We start from the raw sequence: 26,512 nt of genomic DNA on the forward strand, positions 1-26,512 counted from the left end.
AAGAGAACGGGAGACATTTGCCTTGGCTGTAACTTAGAATCATGGGATTTTTTTTTTAGAGTTGGAAAGGACTCTGAGCATCATCTAGTCCAACCCCGCTGCAATACAGGAATATGCAGCTGTCCCATACGGGGATCGAACCTGCAGACTTGGTGTTATCAGCACCAGGCTCTTTAACCAACTGAGCTATGTGTGAACTTGCCTCTATGTTTCCCGTTGATTTGAAATACTGCACACACCTGGCTTGAATCGCATTGCCTTCCACACAATGCCGTCTGCACTCACGGCGTTCACACGTCCAAAGCAAGCAAGCAAGCAAGCAAGCAGGAGAAAGGCTCAAGAGCACTTTAAAATGATTTACACGTGCGCTGGCTGGAACCCGCAAAACCAGCTACAGGCTTATTGCTTTGCAGACGCGCTCAGCTGCCATTCTGTGATGGTAGAGCGACCTCTACTGTTCACACGGGCGCGTTGCAGCTTCGGCGACTACTGGCAGGACCGGGGCATTCTCTCCCCATTCATATGAATGAAGTTGAAGCTGGACTGCAAGCAACCATTTCCTTGGCATCCAAAGAATTTATATGGATGCATTTATTTTTTTTAAATGTTCATTCGCTTGCATTCCAAGCCCCTCGGAATGCTGCATTTTCCCTTGTTGCAATCCCAACAAACGACAGCCATGCGCGGGGGGGGGGGATATTTGCAAGCCCCCGGCTATTGCACTGCAAGGCAAAGACCCACCATCGTGCAGCGGACTTCGCCCCAGATCCGGCTATGTAACTCCTTTCTCGAGGGTGGGGCTTTGAGGCTTTTGAGGGGGCGGGGTTTCTGACATCACATCCTGCTTGGGCCTTGTTGTGGGTTTTCTTTGAAAAGGAAAAATATCCTTTTGCTTGCAAAGGGGGATGCGAGCAGTATTTGTCCTTTCCTAAAAGAAGGTGGGGGGGAAATAGGGGTGCAAACTCGGGCGGCCTTGCTGGTGGCCCCGCGGGTGGCTTGTTTGGTGGCGGGGGTGGAGGATCTGGAACAAAGAAGCTTGTCTCCCCCCCCCCCCAACACACCAGCCTATTTGCAACAAAGAACATCTAGTGGGGGGGAGGCAGGAAGGAAGGAAGGAAGGAAGGGGGAAAAAGGGATGCAGCATTAATCTTCCCCTTTAGGACTCGTGGCTGGAATAAATTCCGGGAGAGCAAGAAGCAGGAGGCGACAGCAACAAAGGAGCTGGCCAGAGATGTGAGCAGTCCCCTTGGGGAGTCTTCCGTGGGGCTGGGAAGGATGGAGAGGGAGGGAGGCAGGGCGGGCGAGAGTTGTCCTGACAGGTTGGGAAAGGAGATGGGGAGTTAGCTCACAAAGCTCAGCGTCCAGAACCTTCCCCCACCACCACTCCGGATTTTCGGCCTGGGGCATCTTGGAGACAGATACACAATCCGGAATTGGGAAAGGAAGGTGTTTTTGGAGAGAGAAGTTGGTCCTTGCCTTAGGCCTGCCTCTGTCCCTCTGCCTCCCTCTCTCTGTTTAGATTACAGGGGCAAGCAGGTGTTATTGATGATACTATGCACTGCAATAAGTGGATTTTGATGGGATTGCATTAATTGTACCGTGCTATGCAAATAGTACTTTTTGCAGTTGTTGGTTCCTGATGTAAAATAATAATGTGATGTATTGTTGTATTCTGTATTGCTAAATGTGTTAAGGGGGTGTTGTTGTTTTTTGCATTTGTTTGCAGCTGACAGAGTTGTGGTTGGAATTAAGAGTGGAGGAGTTTGTGCAAGGGGAGGGGGATAGTACTGGGCTACGTGAGCTCCACAGAGTTGCATCCGCACTGGGATAGGAGTTGAGTATTTGTAGAGTAAGCAGAAGGTCTAGGACCTGAGCACTGCATTTGGAGGTGATGCAACTGCGAAGAGATGATGGATTGGTGTGCAGCAGCCTGGGCAGGTTTTTCTCTGCTGTCCTTACATGCACTGTTTGTTCATTCTGCTATTTAAATAGTTGGATTCCTCACAGTTAGTGGCAGGGTGGCTCGGTGTAAAGGGTGACCCTAGAGCCCTGTGCTTCTAGTGCAGGGGTAACAAACATGATGTTTTGGACTACAACTCCCATCGTCCAGCTGGCTGGGTTGATGGGAGTTGTAGTTTGTAACATCTGGAGGGTACCACATTTGCTTCCTCCCCTTTATTAGTTCTAAAGAGGAGGGGATTTTTGGCAAGTGCGTCTAGCTGTGCAGTGATGAGAAGAGTGACTGTATACCTGCTAAGGTTCTCTCTCTTCTTCATAGTTGTTAAAAGGTGCAGGAGCCCTCTTGTCCCTTGCAATTGGTTACCCCAAAACTTATATACACACAGAGAGATTGTGAGTGAGTAGTTGCAGTTTATGTGTATGAGGGAGAACAAAGATTGGGTGGCTTAGTGTGAAGGGAATTTCTCAATACCTTTTGAGACCTATCAGGAGAGTAAAGAGCAGTGATGGGGTGTGTTGTCTAGTACAAATGAGGGCAGGCACATGTTCTTTACAATTCCTTATATTAACGGGGAAGAACTTGGGACTTGCATTGCATAACAACTTTAAAAATATACACAAACCCTTAACTAATGTCTAAAAATCATAGAGTGCCCTTTTAAAATGGGGCAGGTTATTGGGTTGCTTTTGATTTTATTTTGACTATGCATTTTGTGTTTTTACGTTGTGATTTTATCTTGTGAACCGCCCTGAGACTTGCGGGTATAGGGCAGTATATAAATTTAATTTAATAATAATAATAATAATAATAATAATAATAATAATAAAAAAAAAAAATATAGGACTGCATGCAAAGGGGGAGACTGGCCTTCATATAGATTCATATTCCTCTTTTGTTTCCGAATGAACAGCCCACCCTGCATTTGAGGGAATTATGTTCCGGTTCATGAGAGATGGAGAGCCAGAGGACCCGATGTTTGTGATGTGAGTACTCTAGTTTTGCCTCCTGGAGGGAAGCAGTGGACAGAGGGGAGGGATAGGTTTGATGTGAACTGCTTCAATACCTAACTTCCTTGTGTATCATCTCCTCTTCCTTCAGGGACCCTCTTGCCATCCACCACCAACATGTGAACCGTGTGCTCTCAGGCGGCTTTGGTTATAGCCCCTTCCTCAGCATTGGCAACGGGACTGTCCCTGCAACACGCCAGACTAGCCGAAGAATGCAGGTAATGGAAATCTGGAGACTTTGACTAGGTCTGTTTTCCCCCCTTTGGTACGAATGCAAGTAAAGAAAGAGAGCCATATCCCTGTGCCATTTTTCTATCTAAATAATCAGCATTTTGAACATAGGAAAATATACCGAGTCAAATTGTTGGTCTAACTAGCCTGATTTGGCTACTCTGACTAGGAGTGGCTTTCCCAAAGTTTCAGGGAGAGATAATCTCCCTCACTTCTCTGCCTTTCAATTTGAGACTAGCAGAGATTTTCTGAAAAACATGTTGTGACACTGAGCTTCAGCCTTGATTTTTTCCTCGCAGCTGTAGTACACAGGGTTGATGTTTCACCTTGACCCCAGGACATGCCTTGTAAGTCATAGCCTTATGAAGTTCATCAGTATGTCAGGTTCAGACCCTGAAACACAGGCCCAAAGGGGGGCTTGTGGGAGTCAAAAACATCAGAATGACCAGTTCTAGTGCTTTAATTAAAGAAAGGTGTTACAGCAAATTAGCCTGCCAGGTCTCCCAGCCTTTAGAATCATAGAATCATAGAATCATAGAATCATAGAGTTGGAAGAGACCACAAGGGCCATCGAGTCCAACCCCCTGCCAAGCAGGAAACACCATCAGAGCACTCCTGACATATGGTTGTCAAGCCTCTGCTTAAAGACCTCCAAAGAAGGAGACTCCACCACACTCCTTGGCAGCAAATTCCACTGTCGAACAGCTCTTACTGTCAGGAAGTTCTTCCTAATGTTTAGGTGGAATCTTCTTTCTTGTAGTTTGGATCCATTGCTCCGTGTCCGCTTCTCTGGAGCAGCAGAAAACAACCTTTCTCCCTCCTCTATGTGACATCCTTTTATATACTTGAACATGGCTATCATATCACCCCTTAACCTCCTCTTCTCCAGGCTAAACATGCCCAGCTCCCTTAGCCGTTCCTCATAAGGCATCGTTTCCAGGCCTTTGACCATTTTGGTTGCCCTCCTCTGGACACGTTCCAGTTTGTCAATGTCCTTCTTGAACTGTGGTGCCCAGAACTGGACACAGTACTCCAGGTGAGGTCTGACCAGAGCAGAATACAGTGGCACTATTACTTCCCTTGATCTAGATGCTATACTCCTATTGATGCAGCCCAGAATTGCATTGGCTTTTTTAGCTGCCGCGTCACACTGTTGGCTCATGTCAAGTTTGTGGTCAACCAAGACTCCTAGATCCTTTTCACATGTAGTGCTCTCAAGCCAGGTGTCACCCATCTTGTATTTGTGCCTCTCATTTTTTTGCCCAAGTGCAATACTTTACATTTCTCCCTGTTAAAATTCATCTTGTTTGTTTTGGCCCAGTTCTCTAATCTGTCAAGGTCGTTTTGAAGTGTGATCCTGTCCTCTGGGGTGTTAGCCACCCCTCCCAGTTTGGTGTCATCTGCAAACTTTACAGACACAGGACCAACATGGCAGCAAGGAGATGGCTTGTCCACACCCAAGAAACCCTCATGCCTTCTTTATTCGCAAAGCAACATTCACCACTTGGGCCAGGACTTCCCTTCAGATGAGGGCATAGGTGGCAAATACCCAAATCTTACAGATAGTTCCCCTTTCTGGGCTCAGAGCCCAGCACCCCAGGCCCACAGATCAGGATAACATCAAAGCAAGCCAATTAGCTTATAGCAAAGCAAGTGAATAAAAACATATATGAGCTCAACTACCAATTAATTGTGGGGTTATCTTGACTACCAAGATGGCATTTGCAGAGCTTTCGGAACAGTTCACCTGGGGTTCAACACAAGAGAGATCCTATTGAACACATCAGGATACGGGTGGCGCTGTGGGTTAAACCTAGGACTTGCCGATCAGAAGGTCGGCGGTTCAAATCCCCGTGACGAGGTGAGCTCCCGTTGCTCGGTCCCTGCTCCTGCCAACCTAGCAGTATGAAAGCACCTCAAAGTGCAAGTAGATAAATAGGTACCGCTCCGGCGGGAAGGTAAACAGCGTTTCCGTTCGCTGCTCTGGTTCACCAGAAGCGGCTTAGTCATGCTGGCCACATGACCCGGAAGCTGTACGCCGGCTCCATCGGCCAATAAAGCGAGATGAGCGCCGCAACCCCAGAGTCGGCCACAACTGGACCTAACGGTCAGGGATCCCTTTACCTATTGAACACATCACAAATTTGTTTGGGCCTTCAGTATCCTTAGTAAGTTGGTGTTATCCACAAGCCTGGTTAATTTATTGTCTCCATGGGTGAACTGATGAGAAAAATAAATAGCAAAACTAGAACAGAGTAGCTGAGGGTGGGCAAACAGTTCAGTTCCTCCAGCTTTTCCTCCTGCTTTCTGCTCTTCACTCAGTTGCCAGTTTATGAGAAGCCAGGCGGTTTTACCACATGACTGATAAGGAGATTTAGGAGTATTTAGTGTGGGGGTGAGGAAACAAAGGTCCTCCAGATGTTATTGGACACTAACTTCCATCAGCCCTGCCTGCAGGGCCAGTGTTCAGGTATGATTCCCCAACCCTGCTAGTGAGATACTTTTCAAAAGCATTTTGCAAGTCCACCGGGTTTGCTCTTTAAAATGCCAAAGAATTTTTAAAGTGAAAAATGTTCATTTTCAAATATTTTTTGTTGAAACAAGACTGGACATTTTCTTGGTCTTCCTTTCGCTCACCCACTTACACCTTTTCTTCTAATAGTCCTACATTCTCTTCCTGGTTCGCTGCTGGATTAGGGTTTGTGTGTAGGGTTTGTTTGTTTAAATCTTCATTTGGGCATTGCTTCCAGTTCTTAAATGAAGCGTCCTTGCCTTTTATAATTATTATAATATTATTTTTTACTTATTACTAACCTTTCTAATCTGTAGGATGTGTTTTATTTGGCTTTCTATTAGATGACATTATATAACCTGCAAGCTTCTTAAAGAGATTTGACCTTGCTTTTAAATTTCTTTTTAAATGCTTGTTCCACTTTTGAGAGATTCTCTATTTTGAAATTAAATTACTCGGATGATAGACTTGAGGAGCTGATGTCATGCTATAGCTCCCCCTCTTGACTCTCTTAACTGAGTGAGTGAGCCCCTTTGTTATTCTAAGATGTGGGTAGGAGAGATGTTTATTACAGAAGGGTAGTTTGTCATTGTTCTTTATGCCTCTGTCCTTTTACAGGCAGGAACTGTTTCGCCCTTTGGGATGCTAGGAATGGTAAGCCCTGCTGTTCTTCTCCCCACACAAGCGGAGTTCTCTGAATCTTTTCCTCTGAGTAACATTCCAGATTTCTTCTGTTGCAGAGTGTAATCTCGAAATCATGAAAGTAAATTCCTTGACAGAAAAGGAGAATGTGGAGGCTTACTCTGTTCTGATAGGAGAATTATAAAGGCCATGATAAAGGGGGGAAGGAATCCCCTTCTGCCTTTCAAGGGAAAAATAAAAAAGAAGTCAAAAGAGGAGAAAATTTCAAATAGATTAGAATTTTGCAGAATGGCTTTACCTGCATGTGGGTTAAACCACAGAGCCTAGGACTTGCCGATCAGAAGGTCGGCGGTTCGAATCCCCACAATGGGGTGAGCTCCTGTTGCTCGGACCTTCTCCTGCCAACCTAGCAGTTCGAAAGCACGTCAAAGTGCAAGTAGATAAATAGGTACCACTCCGGCGGGAAGGTAAACGGTGTTTCCGTGCGCTGCTCTGGTTCGGCAGAAGTGGCTTAGTCATGCTGGCCACATGACCCAGAAGCTGTACGCCGGCTCCCTCGGCCAGTAAAGCGAAATGAACGCCGCAACCCCAGAGTCGGCCACGACTGGACCTAATGGTCAGGGGTCCCTTTACCTTTACCACTGTAAGCCATAGGTAAGGTTTACTGTGGTTTAAAGGCTTTTTCTGGACGCTGGTGCATTAGAAGAAAATAGAATAATATAGAATCAGAGTTGGAAGGGATCTTGAGGATCATCTAGTCCAACCCTCTGCAATGCAGGAATATCCAGCTGTCTCTTACGGGGATCAAATCCCTACCTTGCTGTTGTCAGCACTGTGTTCTAATTAACTGAACTACGCAATAACAGAATAAGTAATGCAAGGAGGAAACTTTTGCGATGGTTTTGCTGCTCCCCCACTCCTGCTGCTCTTGCACTGCCAGGAGCTAAGGTTTGGTTTTGCTTAGCATTATGTCCGAACCCAGGCTTGTGGTTTGTGTCCCCCAAACAAACCGTGAGGGAATGGTAAGTCAATAACAATCCTTGGTTGCAGCTCATAGTTTATTTGGAGAGGGAGGAACCATGGCCCTGGGTTTGGACGTCACGAAGCCATGGCTTCGCTCCCGGTAGTACAGCAGGATTCTGAGCAGGGAGAGGAATGAAGGGGTTGTGATTTGCTCCCTGTTCACCGTTACATTGCGCGTTCACCTTTAAACCATAACTTAGCTATAGTTTAAAGTGATGTGTGAATGTGAATTTGGCTATCTCGGGAGATTTTTCAGTGAAGATCATGGGAGTGGTGGGGAAAATGGACTTCTTATTTGGATAATGAGGGCATTCAGGGAGGTTAGCTGGAGAGAATTAGTAAGTGGGGAGAATCAACTTGCTCATTGTGGGAGCACAAACCATTTCCAAATGACATTTGAATTTGACAAAACCAAATTGGACATTGGGCCATGAGGCCAAAGAGATATCCAGGAGTCCACACATTTTGGCTTGGCTTAGTTTAGTAACTAAGTTTCTGGCGTGTGCTAAGAACTTGGAATGGAGTTTTGCTTATTGTGCTGCTTCTACCCAGTTGAAAGCTTAGCAGCGTGACATTGCAGCCCCCCCTCCTCTTCCTCACTGGGGAGGACGGGTGTCTCATGTGGTGCTGCTGATCTGTGGCTTTCTCAGGTGACCAGTGGATATATTGTTTTTTACCTTGAATAACTTGGTGCTGGCTGCTTAGTTTCAGAGTAATTGATAGTGTGCAGATCTTGCTGTGCTGACTGATATTCCAAAGAATATTTAGCCTAAATGTGAATATGTCCAAAATTGAGATGGAGTCTGATGCACTAAGAACATGTACTGATGTAGATTTAATTTAAATTTCCTACTCTAAAAATGGTGGCTTTCCCGATTCCTACCTTTGTATGCTTTTGTGTGTACGAAGTAACAACTTGTAACTTTAGCACTGTAAATATAGAACGGGGGGGGGGGTGTGTGGCAATGTTGTGTATTGATCAGAGTTTGGACTAGGTAGCCCTAGATTCAAATCAGTGTTCAGACATGAGTGACCCTAAGCCACTCAGTCTCTGTCCTAATTTAGTAAATCTTTGTCTTAAATTAGACTGCGCGAACAGGAGGGATTGTGAGGACAAAAAGAGTACAGTGCCTTCAGTTTTACGGAGAAAAGGCTGGAGCTGGTAGTTGCTCTTGAGTGTAATCCAGAGTATGTCCCTTGGGTTTCGGGCCGAGGTGGGGAGCTGGATCTCACCGGCGGGGGCAGATCCTTTTATCGACACACCCCTTTGCACAGTAGGCAGCATTCCAGCCATGCAAAAGCCAGAGGTTTCTACATGCATGCACATCCACAATCACACTCAGTCCAGGAAAGCAAAAGGCACTGGCATAGTTCAAAGAAGGAAGTCCTCTGGGAGAGTGCAGGCCAGGCCTGTGAGTCCTGTAGCCCAAAGAGAGAAGTTCTGCATTCCTGATTTGGGGCATAGTCACCCTTGAAATGGTACAGTGGTACCTCGCAAGATGAATGCCTCGCAAGACAAAAAACTCGCTAGACGAAAGGGTTTTTTGTTTTTTGAGCTGCTTCGCAAGACGATTTTCCCTATGGGCTTGCTTCGCAAGACGGAAACGTCTTGCAAGTTTGTTTCCTTTTTCTTAACACCGTTAATACAGTTGCGAGTTGACTTCGAGGAGCAACTCATAGAACGCGGTGTGGTAGCCTTTTTTGAGGTTTTTAAAGACTTTGGTGAGTTTTGAAGCTTTTCCAAAACTTTCCCGACGCCGTGCTTCGCAAGACGAAAAAAATCGCAAGACGACAAAACTCGCAGAACGAATTAATTTCGTCTTGCGAGGCACCAATGTACTGTGCACTCATGAGGGTCTGGCAACAGTCTAGACTTAGTTAGCAATGGCAATAGTTGATATTTGCAGGTGTTCATGTAAACAATTTTTTTTTTAAAAAAAAGGAGTAGAAACTCTGTTCATTCTATCTGAGCATCATTTGTGCCTTCATTGACTGATCACTCTCCCCAAACCTCAGCTCTTTTCCTATACTCTTTCCTTCAGGCAGGTGGTTTTATGGACATGTTCGGAATGATGAACGATATGATTGGGAACATGGTAAGACCCCCCTGTGTGCATTCCTCTTGCATGGTATGATCCCTGTGTTTGCATCTTTCCGTTCAGTTGCACCACGGTCATCCCCGACAACTGATCCCATGACAGAAGTGACACAACTGAGTTTGTGATGTGCTGCTGCATGACACCCGCTGCACGGCTTGCGTGACTTGTAGACATGGCTGTGACTTTGCTGCCCCGGAAGACAGATTCTTGCTTATGCCCAGGGCTCTGTGTACGTGGCAGTTCTGTTGTAGAGTGCCGTGCGCACACATACCCCTGCGAAAAACGCAAATCAGAGCGTAATATTGGGAACAGAATTCTTGAGGATCTTGGTTATCACTGTGAGAAGATATGCTTGAAATCAATACCTGCTGGAATCTCAGCTGAACTGGTAGTTGAATAAAATTTCCAGCTGCTGGATTCCAGTGCCCTGCCTAGATCATTATCCCGCCTTCCCTGACCCACAAACCCAGAGTAGATTTTGCAAAGTGGCAACAGCTGCAGAGTAAGACTCATAAAAAAATTCTATAAATTTCTGGCCTAGTTTATACAAGTTACAGAACTCTGATTGCTTGTAAGCAGAATTTTATTTGTTTAAATTTTTATTCCCTCTTGAGGCCTTTGTGGGTAAAGTGGTGGGAGATCAGCTTTTAAGCATGTGCAGAGTTCGTTAATATTTTCTCCTAGTTCCAAACAAGTTGTACCCCATTCTTGCTCCTTGAATAGTGTAGGAGGGGAGATACCCCCTTTCAATACATTTTTCAAAATGTCAAGAAAAACCCAGAAAGTCAAAGGAGGGGAGACTTGTTTGCAGAAATGGTGGTTTTCATTCTGTAGTCGCAAGAGTTCTGTGGATGACTCCAGTAAGGCTGCTCACCTTCTTTGATCTTTTGCATGTCCAGGAACACATGACTAGTGGTTCCAACTGCCAGACGTTTACCTCTTCAACTGTCATATCCTACTCGAATCTGGGGGAGGGCCCCAAAGTCTATCAGGAGACCTCGGAGACACGCTCTGCACCTGGTGGGGTAAGAGACCGTTTTCTTCTACTAGAATTTTCAACAAGTCCATGGATTGCTGGTCCCACCAGGTGTACAGGCAATGTTATAAGAAAAAAACTGCTCCTTCACCCTTATGGAGTACCGAAGAGCCCATATAGAGTCCTTATGTAGGTTCCCTATCGATAGGAGAAACTAACAGAGGCCAACCAGAGAATATTGAGAAGCAAAGCAGCTAGTAAGCCTGATCTTTATTAAACTGTTGCAACAGAGTCCTCACTCACCACATGCAGGAGGGAGGAGGAACCCAGAACAATGGTGCACAAGCCCATATAGACTTTTGAAATTGCCACCCTGTAGCACAAGGCCACTCCCCAATACATCATACATACATCACTGGAGGGGCGGTCTACAGCAGAATCTTGTCTGGCAGGAAACCTGTTGATGGGTTTACCTGGAGAGCCTGGCCATTATTTTGTGATGATATATAATTACCGGTAATTCCTGAGTCCAGGCCACAGGCTCACCCTATTGATACCCAAATGTGCCCTTAAGGCAGGATTTGTGAGCACAGAGCCACTGGGGAGGCTTTTCCCATTTCCATCCAAACTGCAGAGGAATATTTGAGGTCACAGAAAGAGTCAAAATGGCTTCAGGACTGCTTTCCTGTACTGTTTCAGACATGTGGTTTATATATTTATGTATGTGTTTGCCTGGTACATTTATGAACATTTATTTTATATCTTAGACCTTATAATTCTCATAACAGCATGAATGCAGACTGGGTGTGCTGAGGGTCAACATACAAGATTCGGAATCTCTGGTGGGTTTATGTTTTCCGGTGCAGGATGAATTCTTATGTAGGGCCAACAGATTTGATGAACTAAAATTACCTGCTGTGAAATTTGAGGCAAACCACTTGGCTTCCATTTGGGAAAATCCAGGGAGTTAAAAGGCTAGCAAAATAGTTCCACAACCCCAAATTGCGACTTTGTTCTCTTGTCCTTAGATCCGGGAGACCAGGCGGACGGTGCGAGACTCCGACAGCGGTCTGGAGCAGATGTCTATTGGACACCACATCCGGGAACGCGCGCACATCATGCAGCGCTCGCGCAATCACCGCACGGGTGACCAAGAGGAGAGGCAAGACTACATCAACCTGGATGAGAGTGAGTGTTTCCCTCTGGCTCCTCCCCTTCCTCGTGACAGTCTGCTCAGCCTCACCCTCCCACTCAGCGGCCTCCTCTCCCCCCTTCCCGTTTTTAGTACGTTTTGAATTGTGCTCCCAGTACGTTTCCGAGCACAATTCAAAGTGTTGGTGCTGACCTTTAAAGCCCTAAACGGCCTCGGCCCAGTATACCTGAAGGAGCCTCTCCACCCCCATCGTTCTGCCCGGACACTGAGGTCTAGCTCCGAGGGCCTTCTGGAGGTTCCCTCACTGCGAGAAGCCAAGTTACAGGGGCCTTCTCAGTAGTGGTGCCCTCCCTGTGGAACGCCCTCCCACCAGATGTCAGAGAGAACAACAACTACCAGACTTTTAGAAGACATCTGAAGGCAGCCCTGTTTAGGGAAGCTTTTAATGTTTGATGTATTACAGTATTCTAATATTTTCTTGGAAGCCGCCCAGAGTGGTTGGGGAAGCCCAGCCAGATGGGTGGGGTATAAAAAATAATAAATTATTATTATTATTATTATTATTATTATTATTATTATTATTTATTATTTCAGGTGATGCCGCTGCGTTTGACGACGAATGGAGGCGAGAAACATCCCGCTTCCGGACGCAAAGAGGGCTGGAATACAGGCGCCACGAGGGAAGCAATGGCCGTCGGGCCGAAGGGGCCCGCCTTGCTATTCAGGGACCTGAAGATTCTCCAACCAGACAGTCGCGCCGGTACGACTGGTGAACCCAGAGCAGACTTAAGGGGGGTGTGATGCGGTCACCCCCAAATCTACCTTCATGCTCTTGTAAGTCTTAACTGTTGCCCTTCGCATGCATGCTGTGCCCCAGGGTATGCCTGCCCAGCTTCTCAGTTGGGGTACAACCTGGCGAACCTGACTACTTTTTCAGTGCAGCATTGGGCCTGTGACTTACCTCTGTGCCCAGCAATCTTCACCTTCATTTTTTTTAGTATTTTTTAAAACACACACACACATATACTGGCATATGCAGGAAAACAGCATTCACATGTGCCCTGGCTAGGCCTTAAAGTTGGTGATGTTTACAGAGCATGTTAAGGTGCAGCAGGCTGCCACAAGTAGGGCATAGGAGGGAGTCATGGATAAGAAGAAACCTGAGCTTTCTGGAAGGAGGGTTGTTGCTCTTCCATGCTTCTGGGAATTACAGAGAATGAGGAGTGGTTGACGGGGGATTATTTTGATAAAATCTAATAAAACGCTTCGAAACAAAGCAGGGTATATGATTCATCTGGTGGCTCCTGGTGCAATTTTGTTTCTGAAAAGAAGCCTGATAGAGCTTTGTCCTTACCTTTATGGGAGGCCATCAGGGAGCGCTATGCATGCTACGCTGAGTCTTGAGCAAAGGCAGTTTGCAGGGCAGAAAGTTAGTCCAAGGCCCTTTGCAGCCCTGGAAGTGGGTCCCGGAGGTTCCATGCTTTTTCCAGTCAGGATCTCATTGTGGAGAGAATCAACAGCTAATGCTTGCGCTTCCACTGAGCACCTACAAGAATCGAGTATTGCACCATCTTTTCAAAAATAATCTCTTATTCTGCTGGGCTGTTCATCTTCCCAAAGGCAAACTTGGCTGCAGCCACAATTGTTGATAACATAAGGAAGGGAGGAATCTAAGGGCACCGTCACATCATCAGATTGCAGCCACACTTAGAAATAAATCCAAACCTGTTTCAGTGAGGTTTATTTAAAAGTGAATAAATTTGTTGCCTTGGTTTGAAATGGGGCAACTGTCATCACTTGTCTTCAGGAAACTTTGGAATGATTGCTTTTAGAGGCTTTTTAGGCTTGTCTTGCAAAGAGAATTCCCTTCTCACACAAGCACAGTTGAGAGCAAGGGAGGCTGTAGTATGGAAATGTTGTAAGTTAGGGTTGGGGGAAAGCAGATGTTGTTAAAGACTCCAGCTCCCATTATCCCTGATCACTGGCCATGCTGGCTGGGGATGATGGGAATTGGGGGGACCAGAAACATCTGGAGGACCACAAAATAGTCACCCCTGGCCTGAGCCATGAGCAAGGTACACATACCATGCCAGGAACTAGGCACCTGAGCTGCTTTAAAAAAAAAAAAAAAAGCAAACTTGGATTTAGTTTCTGCTGATAGGTTTGATTGAATGAAAGCAAATTCTCATTTGGCGCAAGTGGCTAAAGATGCTTTAACAGTGTTCAAAGCTAGAGGTTGACTTACTGAGGTAGTACATTTCAGATTAGCAGCTGGGAAATTCCATGGCTCCATTCAAAAAGAAGAAAAAAGTTGGGGGGGGGGGGAGTTCTAGCCTACAGTCTCTCTGAGAGGCCAGGTTTTTGTGTGTGCAGGAGCTTTCCTATAGAGAGGAAAATTCCACCATGTGAGCCCCAACCTGCCATCTGAAATCATACAGCCCTGAAAGAAATTGATCATCCCTGTGAGATCTCAGCCATGGGGGTTTTGCACTGAGTTTCCTGTTTTTCTCGCTCACTGTTCCTTCTGCATTTCCCCTCTGTTCCCTTTCTGATTTCTATTGTTTCTCTTCTTCTCCTCCCACCCTCTTGCTCAGGTACAGACAGTGAAACTCTGATGGCGAAGCCCCTACGAAACATCACTTGGACCTTCCTCAAGTTGAATACTAGCCTCCTGCCCCTCTTTTAAGATATAAATTAAGTGACTAACTCTCTCTTCACAGTTGTACTCCTTGCATAGAGCAGGTGGCCAAGGGGAAGGGGAGGGACCTTGTCCATGAATGAGTGACACATCAATTTTACTTCGTTCTTTTTCCTCTTAACTCCTCCCTGCCCTCACTGAGCTACCCAATCCCTCCCCTTAGTGTTTTTTGGAGGGGTGCAGGAGTGGTCTCCCTCAGTTTTTGCCACCCCCTCTATTTCCTGGTCCAAGTTTGGCTGGTTCCGAAGTTTGTATTTAATCTACCCACCCACCTCAAGTGGCAACCAAGTAAGGAAACCTGTTGACCTGCTATTAGTTTCAAGCACTTGGAAAAATAACCTTTAGTCGCCTTTGCTCTCGGCCTGCCTGCCTGCCTGCCCTGGAAATGGGGTATGTATGAAAGGGTGGAAGGGATCAGGTGAGGTGTGGACAAACAAAACAGGCCCTACCTCTCTGCCCCAATCCAGTCAGCTCCCCATCTTATAAAATTTGATTTCGTGAAACTTGTAACTAGATGTTTACTGAGTTGAATAAAGAAATGGAACCTGTAAAGCAAGTGGAGTCGGCCTCTATCTCCCATCTTTGCGTCTCTTGAGTTCTCAAGGGATACAGGGCCGCTTGTTGGCTTTGTGTGACACTATTCTTTGAACACCTGGCCTCAAAAGTCCGCATTTCCTCTTATGAATCAGTCAGTTTGACAAGCTGTGCGTATGGCTAGTTTTATTAAAAACCTTTACCCTTTCTTCCCAGTGCGTGCGACTATTTGCAAGATGGAATCCTTGACAGAACAAGAGTAGCACTAAATCCCTGGGCCCTGAAGTTGTAATCTTGATCAGAATGAAAATGGCCTGTTTTCCTTCTCCTTCAGACTGGCAGCTCTTGTGAGGAATACTTAATATTCTGCCTGGACATTGCTAAACGCTGGAGGGTTAAGTTATTTACAACTATTGCTTTAAAAGGATCTCTTAAAATACATCAAGTGTCCCACTGTCATATTCAGCATTATACCAACGAAACATGGAATTAGCTCTGGCAGATTAGGCAGGCAACCAAACATATTCTACTGTGTTAATAATTGCACTTAGCAAGCCTCAGACAGCATTGCCAGTGGATCCTTCCAAGCTAGGTCCAGTGTTCACAGCATGTCCATTGTTTGCCGTAGCACTTAATGACTCTACTGAGAAGTAGGGCTTGTCTCTGTGTATTCATCTTACTTGCCTTAAGCTGCTGTAGGTAACTGAGCTGCAGATTTCAGAGGCTCATTAGATGGCAAAATGTCCATCTGAGACAAAGGTGAGTTCATATTTGGAGCTGAAACCTTTTGCTGAAGCCTTCAGTGTCACAGTTCAGAAAGCCATCTCGTTTTGGGAAGGCAATTCTGCTTTGTTTCATACTTGATCTACTGCAGTTGGATGTCTTGAGTAAGGCCAAACCTCTTTATTGAGCAAGTGTGTGTCATTCAATTTTGAAACTTAAGTGGTCTGCATAAAATAATATAAAAACATTCATTTAAAAATAGAAACTTTAGAACAGCAGACAATAAAACAATCAATATACAGTCAAACCTTGGATCCTGAACACCTCCGTTTTGGAATGTTTCTGCTCCCGAACACCGAAAACCTGGAAGTAAATGCTCCGGTTTTCAAATGTTTTTCGGAAGCCAAATGTCCAATGTGGCTTCCGCTTGAGTGCAGGAAGCTCCTGCAACCAATCGAAAGGGCTTCCGGAATGGATTACATTCGAAAACCGAGGTTTGTCTGTATAGATTAAAAAACAAATACCCACAACAAATTACAAGTCACTTTTCCGGAATGTCATTCACCACGGTCTCCACACGTGGGTGGTTGTCGCAAGCAAGGCTGGCTGAATCCAAGGTTTCTGTAGCTGGGGCAATGGCGTAGAAGCTGAATACTGCAACCAAGACCCAACTGAGTGAGTGTGGGAGTCTGAATCCAAAGGAGGCCCTGCAGGCATTAGAGGAGTTGCCCATAGAAAGGAAGGTTGGTGGGAGGGGAGAGAGTCTGTCTTGCCTGGTTGCCAGGCCTTGAGGGCTGATGTAATGGTAGACCTGGGCCCTGAAATCCTTTCCAAATGTTGTAGGATCTGAGATTTCATCTCCTGTGCCGAAGAGGAGCCAGCTGAGTTAAGGAAGGTACAGATGGTATTGACGCAGTGGCAGTAACCAGAGACAAAATCTTGACTGTCTTGCGGAATGGAAGCAGCAAGTGCACCTGGAGAGGAGAGGAGAGGAAAGTTAAGAACAGGAGCTTCCCTGGCAGACAATAAGCAGCGGCCTGAGTGCTGGCGCTCAGCATCTTTTTACATGGCCTTGCGGAAAGAAGGGCTCAGGAAAAATACTTCTAACCTTGCTTCTTCAGCCTGCGCAGCTGCTGCACCGTCGTCTCCAGAATCTCAGCCTTCTCCAAACGTGATAAGGCTCTGGCGTTCTGTGGAGGATAAAACACAACAGCCCAAAATACATCATCTTTAAAAAAAGTCCTATCTACCTTGAGGTTTGGGAAGGGTTCAAAAGTGAATTCATTGCACACAGAACTTACTGCGCTGCATTGGTTCCCTGTTCTTGGCACAGAAATGGATCGGTTAAGCCCCAGCTGTGCAGCACAGCTTTCCATTTAAAAAGCAGGGGAAAGATGTCCAAATTCTGCAACTTTATTATTTGCAACATTTAGTAAGTTTAAGAGAGGAAGCAAGGAGTTATGCTGAGTGCTTGGCTCTTGCATAACTGATTATTACTTGGCTATCTTCTTGTCTTCTGAAGATTTCAGAGGTAGCCCACACCCTTTCAAGCACCCACACAGCCCTGCCCTTTCCTGGAGGTTATGGCCTGTGAACTTTCTATGTTTCTAGTTTACACTAGTTTGTCTAACAGTAGTAGTAATAATAAATTTTATTTATACCCCGGCCAGAGCCGGGCTCAGGGCAGCCAACACCAATAAAATTTCAGTAAAAGCATAAGAAAAAAACAACACCAATTTAAAATACAGGTTAAAATGCAATTTAAAATGCAGCCTCATTTTAAAAGTCAAAACCATAAGGGGAGGGAAACATAAGGGTCAGACTGAGTCCAAACCAAAGGCCAGGCGGAACAGCTCTGTCTTGCAGGCCCTGCAGAAAGATGTCAAGTCCTGCAGGGCCCTAGTCTCTTGAGACAGAGCGTTCCACCAAGTTGGGGCCAGTACTGAAAAGGCCCTGGCCCTAGTTGAGACCAACCTAACCACCTTGCGACTTGGGACCTCCAAAATGATGTAATTTGTGGACCTTAAGGTCCTCCGCGGGGCAGACCAGGAGAGGAGGTCCCGTAGATACGAGGGTCCTAGGCCGCATAGGGTGTTAAAGGTCAAAACCAGCACCTTAAACCTGACCCTGTACTCCACCAGTACAGGAGATTGATAAAGTCTTGCAAGGGATCTCCCAAATTCTATTAAAAACGCTTTTGTTGCCACAGACGATTGTGGCTAAACTTTTGGATTGTGCAGAGAGGAGGGTGTTGCTCTTGCAAATACCAGCGCCTCTCAAATCTAAGAAACAGAGTTAAGTTTTGGCCACATGGGTAGGTTGTTTCTGAAAAGACTGAACTCTCCACTTACCTGTTGATCAGGGAGCTGCTGAAGGAGCTTCCGCAGCTGCTCCAGGCTTGCATTAATGCGGGCCCTGCGGCGTTTTTCGATCAGTGGCTTGATGGACTGGCAGAAGCGAGTGGGGAGAAAAATGAAACTTATCAGAGAACTGAAAGGCAACAAATCTAGGGCATGCCCTGCGCTATGTGTTGGATTAACAACTGGAGACAATCCCTTAATTGAGAACGGAGACCATGAACTCCTGAGCCTAGCCACACCTATGACCCCCACACCTGCCCGCCCCTTGTCCCTCAGAAACAGTACTTCGGTCTTGTCAGGATTCAACCCCCACCTCCCCCAAAGTTAAATTGTGGAGAATTCCCTCTATCCTAGGCCAAAGTGTGAGGAGAAGTTACTCCTCAGAGTCAGGGCTTTTTTTCCAGCTGAACTTGCCAGAAGTCAGTTCTGGCACCTCTCAAGTGGGCACCATTGTCATTATAAGAGAACAAGGGAGGCGTTCATGGTGAGCTCTGGAACCTCTTTTTCTAGAAAAATCATCATCATAAACCTTCATTACAGTCCAGAGACCCAACAAATCGTTACAAAGCAACACACAATTCATACAGCCTGTTGTTGTTTAGTCGTTTAGTCGTGCCCGACTCTTCGTGACCCCCTGGACCAGAGCACGCCAGGCCCTCCTGTCTTCCACTGCCTCCCGCAGTTTGGTCAAACTCATGCTGGTAGCTTCGAGAACACTGTCCAGCCATCTCGTCCTCTGTCGCTCCCTTCTCCTTGTGCCCTCCATATTTCCCAACATCAGGGTCTTTTCCAGGGAGTCTTCTCTTCTCATGAGGTGGCCAAAGTCTTGGAGCCTCAGCTTCAGGATCTGTCCTTCCAGTGAGCACTCAGGGCTGATTTCCTTCAGAATGGAGAGGTTTGATCTTCTTGCAGTCCATGGGACTCTCAAGAGTCTCCTCCAGCACCAGAATTCAAATGCATCAATTCTTCGGCGATCAGCCTTCTTTATGGTCCAGCTCTCACTTCCATACATCACTACTGGGAAAACCATGGCTTTAACTATACAGACCTTTGTTAGCAAAGTGATATCTCTGCTTTTTAAGATGCTGTCTAGGTTTGCCATCACCTTTCTCCCAAGGAGCAGGCGTCTTTTAATTTCGTGACTGCTGTCACCATCTGCAGTGATCATCGAGCCCAAGAAAGTAAAATCTCTCACTGCCTCCATTTCTTCCCCTTCTATTTGCCAGGAGGTGATGGGACCAGTGGCCATGATCTTCGTTTTCTTGATGTTGAGCTTCATACAGCCTACCTCCAGGTTAAACAAGCATTTCGTTCAGAATATAGGGATCATTCTTGCAACCACTGATAAAAATTTGGCCACTGCTAATGTTCTAGCATTTGTCCGGTCTTCCAATAGGAACCTGACATAGTGAGCCCCTGATTTTACCGGAAAAGGTACTGTACCAGCAAGGGTAATATCAGTTCAGCCCTGGCTTGCTCATATTTTGCACAGTTCAGCAAAATATGCTTTATGGAATCGATGTCTTGAGCACACGAGCAAAGTCTGTCCTGGTAGGGAATTCCTCTCAACCTGCCATCTAGAAAAATACCACTGCTCACAGGGCGGGGTGGGGTAGCCATCAGACCCATGGTAATATAAAGCTGCTGTGTTGACCTGCTGGGTAAATGTACCCTGAGCATATGATCTGCCCATTAATTTATTTTTGGTATTAAAAACGAGTTCACAGCCCAAGAAAGATGTAAAGGTATTTCTGTATGCCACAACTGCTGCTCGAATTTCAATAGCCCAAAAGTGGAGAACACAAGAATTACCAACTGTGGAAGAATGGCAGATGAAGATGATGGACTTTATGGAGCTAGCTGATCTCACTGGGAGAATCTGCGACCAGAAAGAAGAGGAACATCAAGAAGATTGGAAGAAATTTAAAGACTATTTGAATAAAGATTGTAATATTAAAGACTAGAAGTTACTTGAAAGTACTAAATAGGCCTAGGTTTAAATTAGAATTTAATTAAATAAATGAGATATAGAATGTTAAGAAAAGTTAAGAAATTTGATTATAATTGGAATATTGTTTCTGAATAATGATATTGGAAAACTGCTACATTTAGTTACAAGGAAATTCAGATGGAAGAGATTAGAGGAAGTCAAGTAATATGTTTATGAGGCTGGAAGTTTAATTAATTAATTAATTTTTATTGTTTATGTGTTTGTGGTTATATTTTTTGTTATTATTCGTTTTATTTCTTTTTTTAAAATTGGTTTTATAGCATGTGCTGTTTTTGTATGAAACTTAATAAATATTATTGGGGGGAAATAAAATAATAAAAATGAGTTCACAGTCCTTTCACACAACAGTTCAACAACCTAGTTTCCTCTTCCTTTCTTCCTTTCAACAACCTACATTGCTGAACCACCCAGAGAGGAGATCCTGATCCACCTTGCCTGCCTTGCAAAACTGAAGAGGATTTGTAACCACTCTGTGCCACAGCTGCTTGTCTTTACTGTATAATTTTAAATTTTGGAGCCGGGGAAAACACACACGTGCAAATGCTCTGAACTGATGCCATTACCAGCACATAGACTTAATTGTACAGTGTGTCTTCAGAACACAATTCCAAGCCTGTTTACTCAGAAACAAATCCCCTGAAATTCAATGGATCTGTCCCCCACCTCCCATATTGCTTGGAAAGCCTGTTGAATGGCTTGGATAAGACCCTTCCTTCCCTGGATCCCAAAATAATCTGCCATCTGTCCCTCACCACTCCAGATTATCCACCAAGCACACCAACAAAGCTAATCATTTCTCAGTAGCAATGTTAAAAGGTTTGGGGAGGAGGAGGGGAGTCTGCAAGACAGATGGCAACAACAGAGAAGCTATTTTCATATTGATCATTAATTTCTGCAAATGTGCAGAAATTGCTTGGCATTGGCTTTCCTCGCGGTGTCCAGATCCACACTTGGTGCAAGATGGCCGTGGTGGCTCACAGGTGAGGAAAAAGGACTCTACAGAGAGAGGCAGTGTGGCGTAGTGGTTAGATCGTTGGTCTAAAACCTGGGATACAGGGTCTCGAGTCCCCCACTCACACATAAAGGATAAAAATGGGGAGGAGTCCACAGGCACATACCTCCACATGTGGTGGGAGTGCCCCAAAATCCAACTATTCTGGACAACAGCCACACGAGAAATATGTAAAATAACTAAGCAAGTATTAGACATCACCCCAGAATTGGCCCTACTAAACATCTTCCAAGACAACAATGCCCATTTACACCACAAAGAACTCATAACCCACCTACTTTCAGCAGCCAGAAACACCATAACCAGACACTGGAGAGACCTGTCAGGAGTAAGCATGGACCAATGGTACCAAATAGTATGGGAAACAGCCTTACAAGAAAAACTAACCAATAAACTGAAACTGACACGGGGTCAAACAGAAGAAGACGCCTTTACCCCGGTCTGGCTCCCCTTTATCACATACACAGCCCAACAAGACAATGACAATAATCCACCGACAGCATACAAATCAATATGGCTAACCTGATCCAGAACACCCACCCACCCCACTCACACATGAAAACAAAGACCACCACAGCAAACCACAAATGAATAACCACACCCTAGGCCAACCCCAACCTCTCTCACCACCAAAGGAACACAAGTGAACAGCACAAGCAACGCTGACACCAAACCCCACATACATTAAGCATAAAAGAAGCATCGCCACCCGATCCCACCCCCACCCCAGCCATCTTCCCCCCTCCACCCCCTTTCCCCCCCTCCCCCTAATGTCTCAACAAATGAAGCGGATTTGTAAAAATGTTACATGGAAAAAATACGAGAGAAATTACACTTCTGTAAAACAAGAAAATCTTTAATAATAATAATAATAATAAAATTAAATCTGTCAAGATTAAAAAAAAATGGGGAGGAGAACTAGGTGCATCATCTTGGAGGAGAAACGCAGCAAAGCACAGCTGCCATCCCATGTCCCTGAGTGAAAAGTCCTAGAAGTTCACCTGCAGTCAGTCCGGGGCTCAGGTGCAGCCCTGGCTGAATGCTACCTCTTTGGCGCACGATTCAGGGCAAAACGGGACTTTGCTCTGTTAGATGCTGCGAATGCGATCAACCGGCGGAAGGAGATGAAACATCTCTGTTTCCTTACCTTTCGGTAGAGGCTGTTGGGATGCTTCGATTTCCTTGCAGACCCTCCGCTTTCGCCCAGACCCTTTGACTCTGCCTGGCCCGCTGCCAGCTCCATGGCCCTGTCTTCTGGAGACTGCGCGAAGCAGGAGCGAGATTGGCTTTTCCGTTTTGTTTCTAATTGGCTCGATGCGCCGTTTTCATTCCTCTTAAGTCAAAGGGATTCACGCCTCCGCCTTCCAAGGTGTCAGCAGCTCCTCCTCTGGTCGGTGGAAAGGCTTCCACCTTCCTTAGCAGATGCTCCAGCCCCTCCCTCTCTTCCACACACACACAAACACACACCTCAAAACCCTACAAAAGGACCGCAAAACTTTGGCACCGGTTTGGAGTGAATCAGACAGTGTTGGATTTCTGGGTGTTAACTATGAACCCCGGTTTGATGTACCAATTCTCAGTTTGGGGAGCTGTGCAAAACAAGGGGTTGACGCTACAAAACTTGGCCACTGGTTTGGAAGGGTCAGCAATTCTGGGGTTAATGAAGCTGTTTTGCTTCTATCCAGCTGAAGATGCTGGTACAACCTCCCCCCACCTGGTGCTCACAGGTGTTTTGCACTATTCCCATCTGCCCCAGCCAGCACCTGTGGTCTTAAAAGTGCTTTGAGTGTGGAAGGCACCAGCAGGGCCGGATTTAGGTTTGATGAGGCCCTAAGCTACTGAAGGTAACGGGGCCCTTTATATGTCCAGCTGTCCTTTGCCAACAACAAATCGTCACTGTTTTTTTGTGTTGAATATATGCTATATGGTAATTTATGGCCCTAATAGGTATATAAAGCCTCGTACCTACGGGACCGCCTCTCCCGGTATTCCCCACGGAGGACCTTAAGGTCCATAAATAGCAACACCCTAGAGGCCCTGGGCCCTAAGGAAGTTAGATTAGCCTCAACCAGAGCCAGGGCCTTTTCAACCCTGGCTCCGGCCTGGTGGAACGCTCTGCCTCACGAGACCAGGGCCCTGCGGGATCTGATTTCTTTCCGCAGGGCCTGTAAGACAGAGTTGTTCCGCCTGGCCTTTGGCTTGGAGCCAATTTGATTCCCTCCCTCTCTTTCTTTTTCCTTTCTCCTCCTGTGAAGAGGCTGCATCCTAATGTTTTGATGTTGTATTTTAAGCTTTTAAATTGTATTTTAATCAACTTGTTTTTATTATTGGTTGTTAGCCGCCCTGAGCCCGGTCTTGGCTGGCGAGGGCGGGGTATAAATAAATTTTATTATTATTATTATTATTATTATTATTATTATTATTATTATTTATTTGCACATAACAAAATATGTATTTTATCAAAGTAATTGTTGAACTGAAATACAATTAAGAAGTATATTAATAATGAAATACAATTAAGTAGTATATTTTTTGGGGGGGGGGCAAGAGTGTGGGGCCCTAAGCTATAGCTTGTTTAGCTACATCCAGTTGGGGAAACTGCTCTTCTGCTCTGGGCAGAAGAAAATAAGAGCCAGAAGGGTTGGGGGGGGCATGCATTGGTGATGGGTGGCTGTTATGTGTGTGTCTCTCTTCAACAGTGGTACGTCTGTCTCATGAAAATTGCGGGTAGCGCTGTTGACCTATAAGAAATGGCTGCAACAGTCATAAAGTGTGTGTGTGTGTGTGTGTGTTGTACCGTTAATACGAATTAAAAAGAATCAAAAGCTTACAACAGACTTTTTATTAGGGACCAAGTTAATGTGCAAAGTAGTCCCAGCGCTATTGAACAGGATTACACTCTGACTTTGCACAAAATGTGTGTTTTTCTGTGAAGCTTGCGGTACAACTCCTTAGGCCTCATCCCTGTCTTGAAATGATGCTTAAGCATGTAATATTTTACATGCAAATCTCTTGGCTGGTTTTGAAAGCGTAATTAGTGCTTTACGTGCTTTGTTGTGTTTGCATCCTTACAGCTGCTCTGTAAGGTGGGTCAATATTATTTCCTAGGCTGCAGATGGTTTGCTTAAGGGCAACATAGTGAGCTCAGGGCATATGTGAGATCTGAAGCCAGGATTTGCTGAATGGTAGCTGGGTCACTTTTCACACTGAAACAAGTGATTGTTACATTTAAGGAACGTTCTTCAAAAATACATTTGGATACATTCAGAAAAGTATAGCATAGTACAGTATATTGAAGAAAAATACATTTCAGTAAAGATACATTCATGGAAAATTACATTTCAGTAAGGATACATTCAGATACATTCTTTAAGTCAATGAAAAAGACACAGCAAGGATACATTCAGATCAAAACGATACGTGAGACTGCAAATATGATACATTCTCAATTGATGCATTCTCCAAGGCACAGTTTTTTAAGGCAGAATTCTATACTTTTGATACTGGTGGGGTCATTTCCCTTTATTCCCCTCTCTGACCCTGACCCTCTTACGACAACACCACCACAACAGCTCCTGCCCACAGCATGTAATTTCTCTCTTACTATCCTCTCCCATCTTCTTTCCCTTGGGTACCCTGGTGCTGAATTTTAGATTATAAAATCTCTGAGATAAGGATGCAAAATGAGAAGACGTCTTATTGGCAGCTATTAAAATGTTAAGTACATAATTCAATCCTTTGTGGTGTGGATAATAAGGCCTGCTTTCAATGTGCCTTATTAAATGCTAGACTTCAGCTAGCTGGGGAATGTCTGACAAGAGAAACGGACCTGGTCGTCTGTCGCTCCTATTGAGCCGCATGTTGTTGACCCTGTTCTCGCAGTCTACCACTGTCATGCGCACGCAGGCTCTGAACGCTGCTGAGGGGGTTGTGGTGAAAGACAACCAGAGACCTGTGAAATGTTAAACAGGAGCAGGCTGCCAACTCTTGCGCATAAAAGCTTCTGAGCAAGTAGGGCAGACAATCTGAGCAGCAAGAAGGTGGCATTTCATCCTCTGAGCCTTTAAAGGTCCAATACTTTCCTCAGTTCTGAACGTATTGTACTGCTGGTTCTGAGCTCAGAAAGGATTATGTGCTTGTTGCACTCTCTCTCAACTTCTTCTCTGAGCAATTTTGGATTGGTTCACTAGCCTATTTTGTGGTCAACCCAGCAGCCGTTGTTATTTTAGCTGGTTTGCTGAGGTGGATGTTGTGCTACAGAGAGCACCCAACAATTTTTAAGTAGCTAAAAGTGAATTAACCTATAGTGCTTCCACCTATAAGTCCCATACCTCCAACATTTCTCCAATGACAATCGGGATGTCCAGGATGTGAGGGCGACCTGGCTGCGACATCTGTCACCCCATTGATCGCCAGGGTTGATTTGGCTGATCTGGCTGGCTAGGCGGGTGTCCCCTTCCTCCCTCACCGCTCCATGTGCGTCCCTCCCAAAGCTGCGCGCTCGGTGGAAGAGGACGACCATCCCAGATAGAAGGAGTGTACCATTCTTCGGTCAAGGGTGTACAATAGCTGTGCTCCCCTGCTAGAACCTCCAAACAAGCTCAAGAAAATAGGGATGTCCTATTCAACAACAACAACAACCACAACAATGATAATAATACTTAAATCCCACCTATCTGACTGGGTTATCTCAGCCACTCTGGGTGGCTTTCAACATATGTAAAAATACAATAAAACAATAAAAACCTTCAGATGTCTTCTAAAGGTTGTGTAGTAATCTCCTTGACTTGGGGGGTCACATAACTCCATACCCTCCAACATTTCTTCGATGAAAATAGGCACATCGCTGTGGGTTAAACCACAGAGCCTAGGACTTGCCGATCAGAAGGTTGGCGGTTCGAATCCCCGCGACGGGGTGAGCTCCCGTTGCTCGGTCCCTGCTCCTGCCAACCTAGCAGTTCGAAAGCATGTCAAAGTGCAAGTAGATAAATGGGTACCGCTCCGGCGGGAAGGTAAACGGCATTTCTGTGCGCTGCAATGGTTCGCCAGAAGCGGCTTAGTCATGCTGGCCACATGACCCGGAAGGTGTACACCGGCTCCCTCGGCCAATAAAGCGAGATGAGCGCCGCAACCCCAGAGTTGGCCACGACTGGACCTAATGGTCAGGGGTCCCTTTACCTTTACCTTTAAGGAAAAATGGGATCCCGGATCAAATCAGAAACCAGAACAGTTTCTGTCAATCTGGGGCTGTCCCTGGAAAATAGGGACACCTGGAAGGTCTGTTAATGAAGTTCAGTTGCCACAGTTTGATGAAGACCTGGGGTTGGTGGGGGATGCCGCCCTTTACTGAACAGGGTGGGGGGCAGAGCTTTCTTTTGATCACATGAAGATTCAAATTCATTTCCATCTTCCAGCCAGGCCATTCTCTACTTCCTTAGTCCTGAATGGCCTGTGTTGCTCCAGACATGTGATCCACACATCTATGTATGTGCCTGGTTGGTACATTTATGAACATTCATTATATATGTAAGACCTTAATATTTTTTTTATTTCATACCTATGCCGGGAAGT

The 26,512-nt window shown here is 45.6% G+C and overlaps 2 protein-coding genes and 1 long non-coding RNA gene across 3 annotated transcripts; 1 reads left to right on the forward strand and 2 right to left on the reverse strand.

Annotated features, from left to right (window-relative positions):
* The first annotated feature begins 944 nt into the window (after nt 1-944).
* MLF2 (myeloid leukemia factor 2) lies at nt 945-14,853 on the forward strand. Its single transcript, XM_053371722.1, has 9 exons — nt 945-1,233; nt 2,871-2,943; nt 3,059-3,185; nt 6,329-6,364; nt 9,418-9,471; nt 10,374-10,499; nt 11,479-11,638; nt 12,198-12,437; nt 14,198-14,853. Exons 2-8 carry the CDS (start codon nt 2,894-2,896, stop codon nt 12,374-12,376), a joined length of 732 nt encoding a protein of 243 aa, XP_053227697.1. The 5' UTR covers nt 945-1,233; nt 2,871-2,893; the 3' UTR covers nt 12,377-12,437; nt 14,198-14,853.
* Nucleotides 14,407-16,940, reverse strand: LOC128405274 (uncharacterized). The gene is made up of 2 exons (XR_008328255.1): nt 16,667-16,940; nt 14,407-16,532 (listed from the first exon to the last, which is right to left on the reverse strand). It is a non-coding gene; the product is annotated as an uncharacterized LOC128405274 (long non-coding RNA).
* An 824-nt stretch (nt 16,941-17,764) lies between these two features.
* Nucleotides 17,765-22,257, reverse strand: LOC128405271 (transcription factor HES-4-like). Its single transcript, XM_053371725.1, has 2 exons — nt 22,089-22,257; nt 17,765-18,005 (listed from the first exon to the last, which is right to left on the reverse strand). Exons 1-2 carry the CDS (start codon nt 22,182-22,184, stop codon nt 17,841-17,843), a joined length of 261 nt encoding a protein of 86 aa, XP_053227700.1. The 5' UTR covers nt 22,185-22,257; the 3' UTR covers nt 17,765-17,840.
* Nucleotides 22,258-26,512: the final 4,255 nt, after the last annotated feature.

Source organism: Podarcis raffonei, chromosome 17 (assembly GCF_027172205.1).
Source record: "Podarcis raffonei isolate rPodRaf1 chromosome 17, rPodRaf1.pri, whole genome shotgun sequence".
Classification (NCBI taxonomy): Eukaryota; Metazoa; Chordata; class Lepidosauria; order Squamata; family Lacertidae; genus Podarcis; species Podarcis raffonei.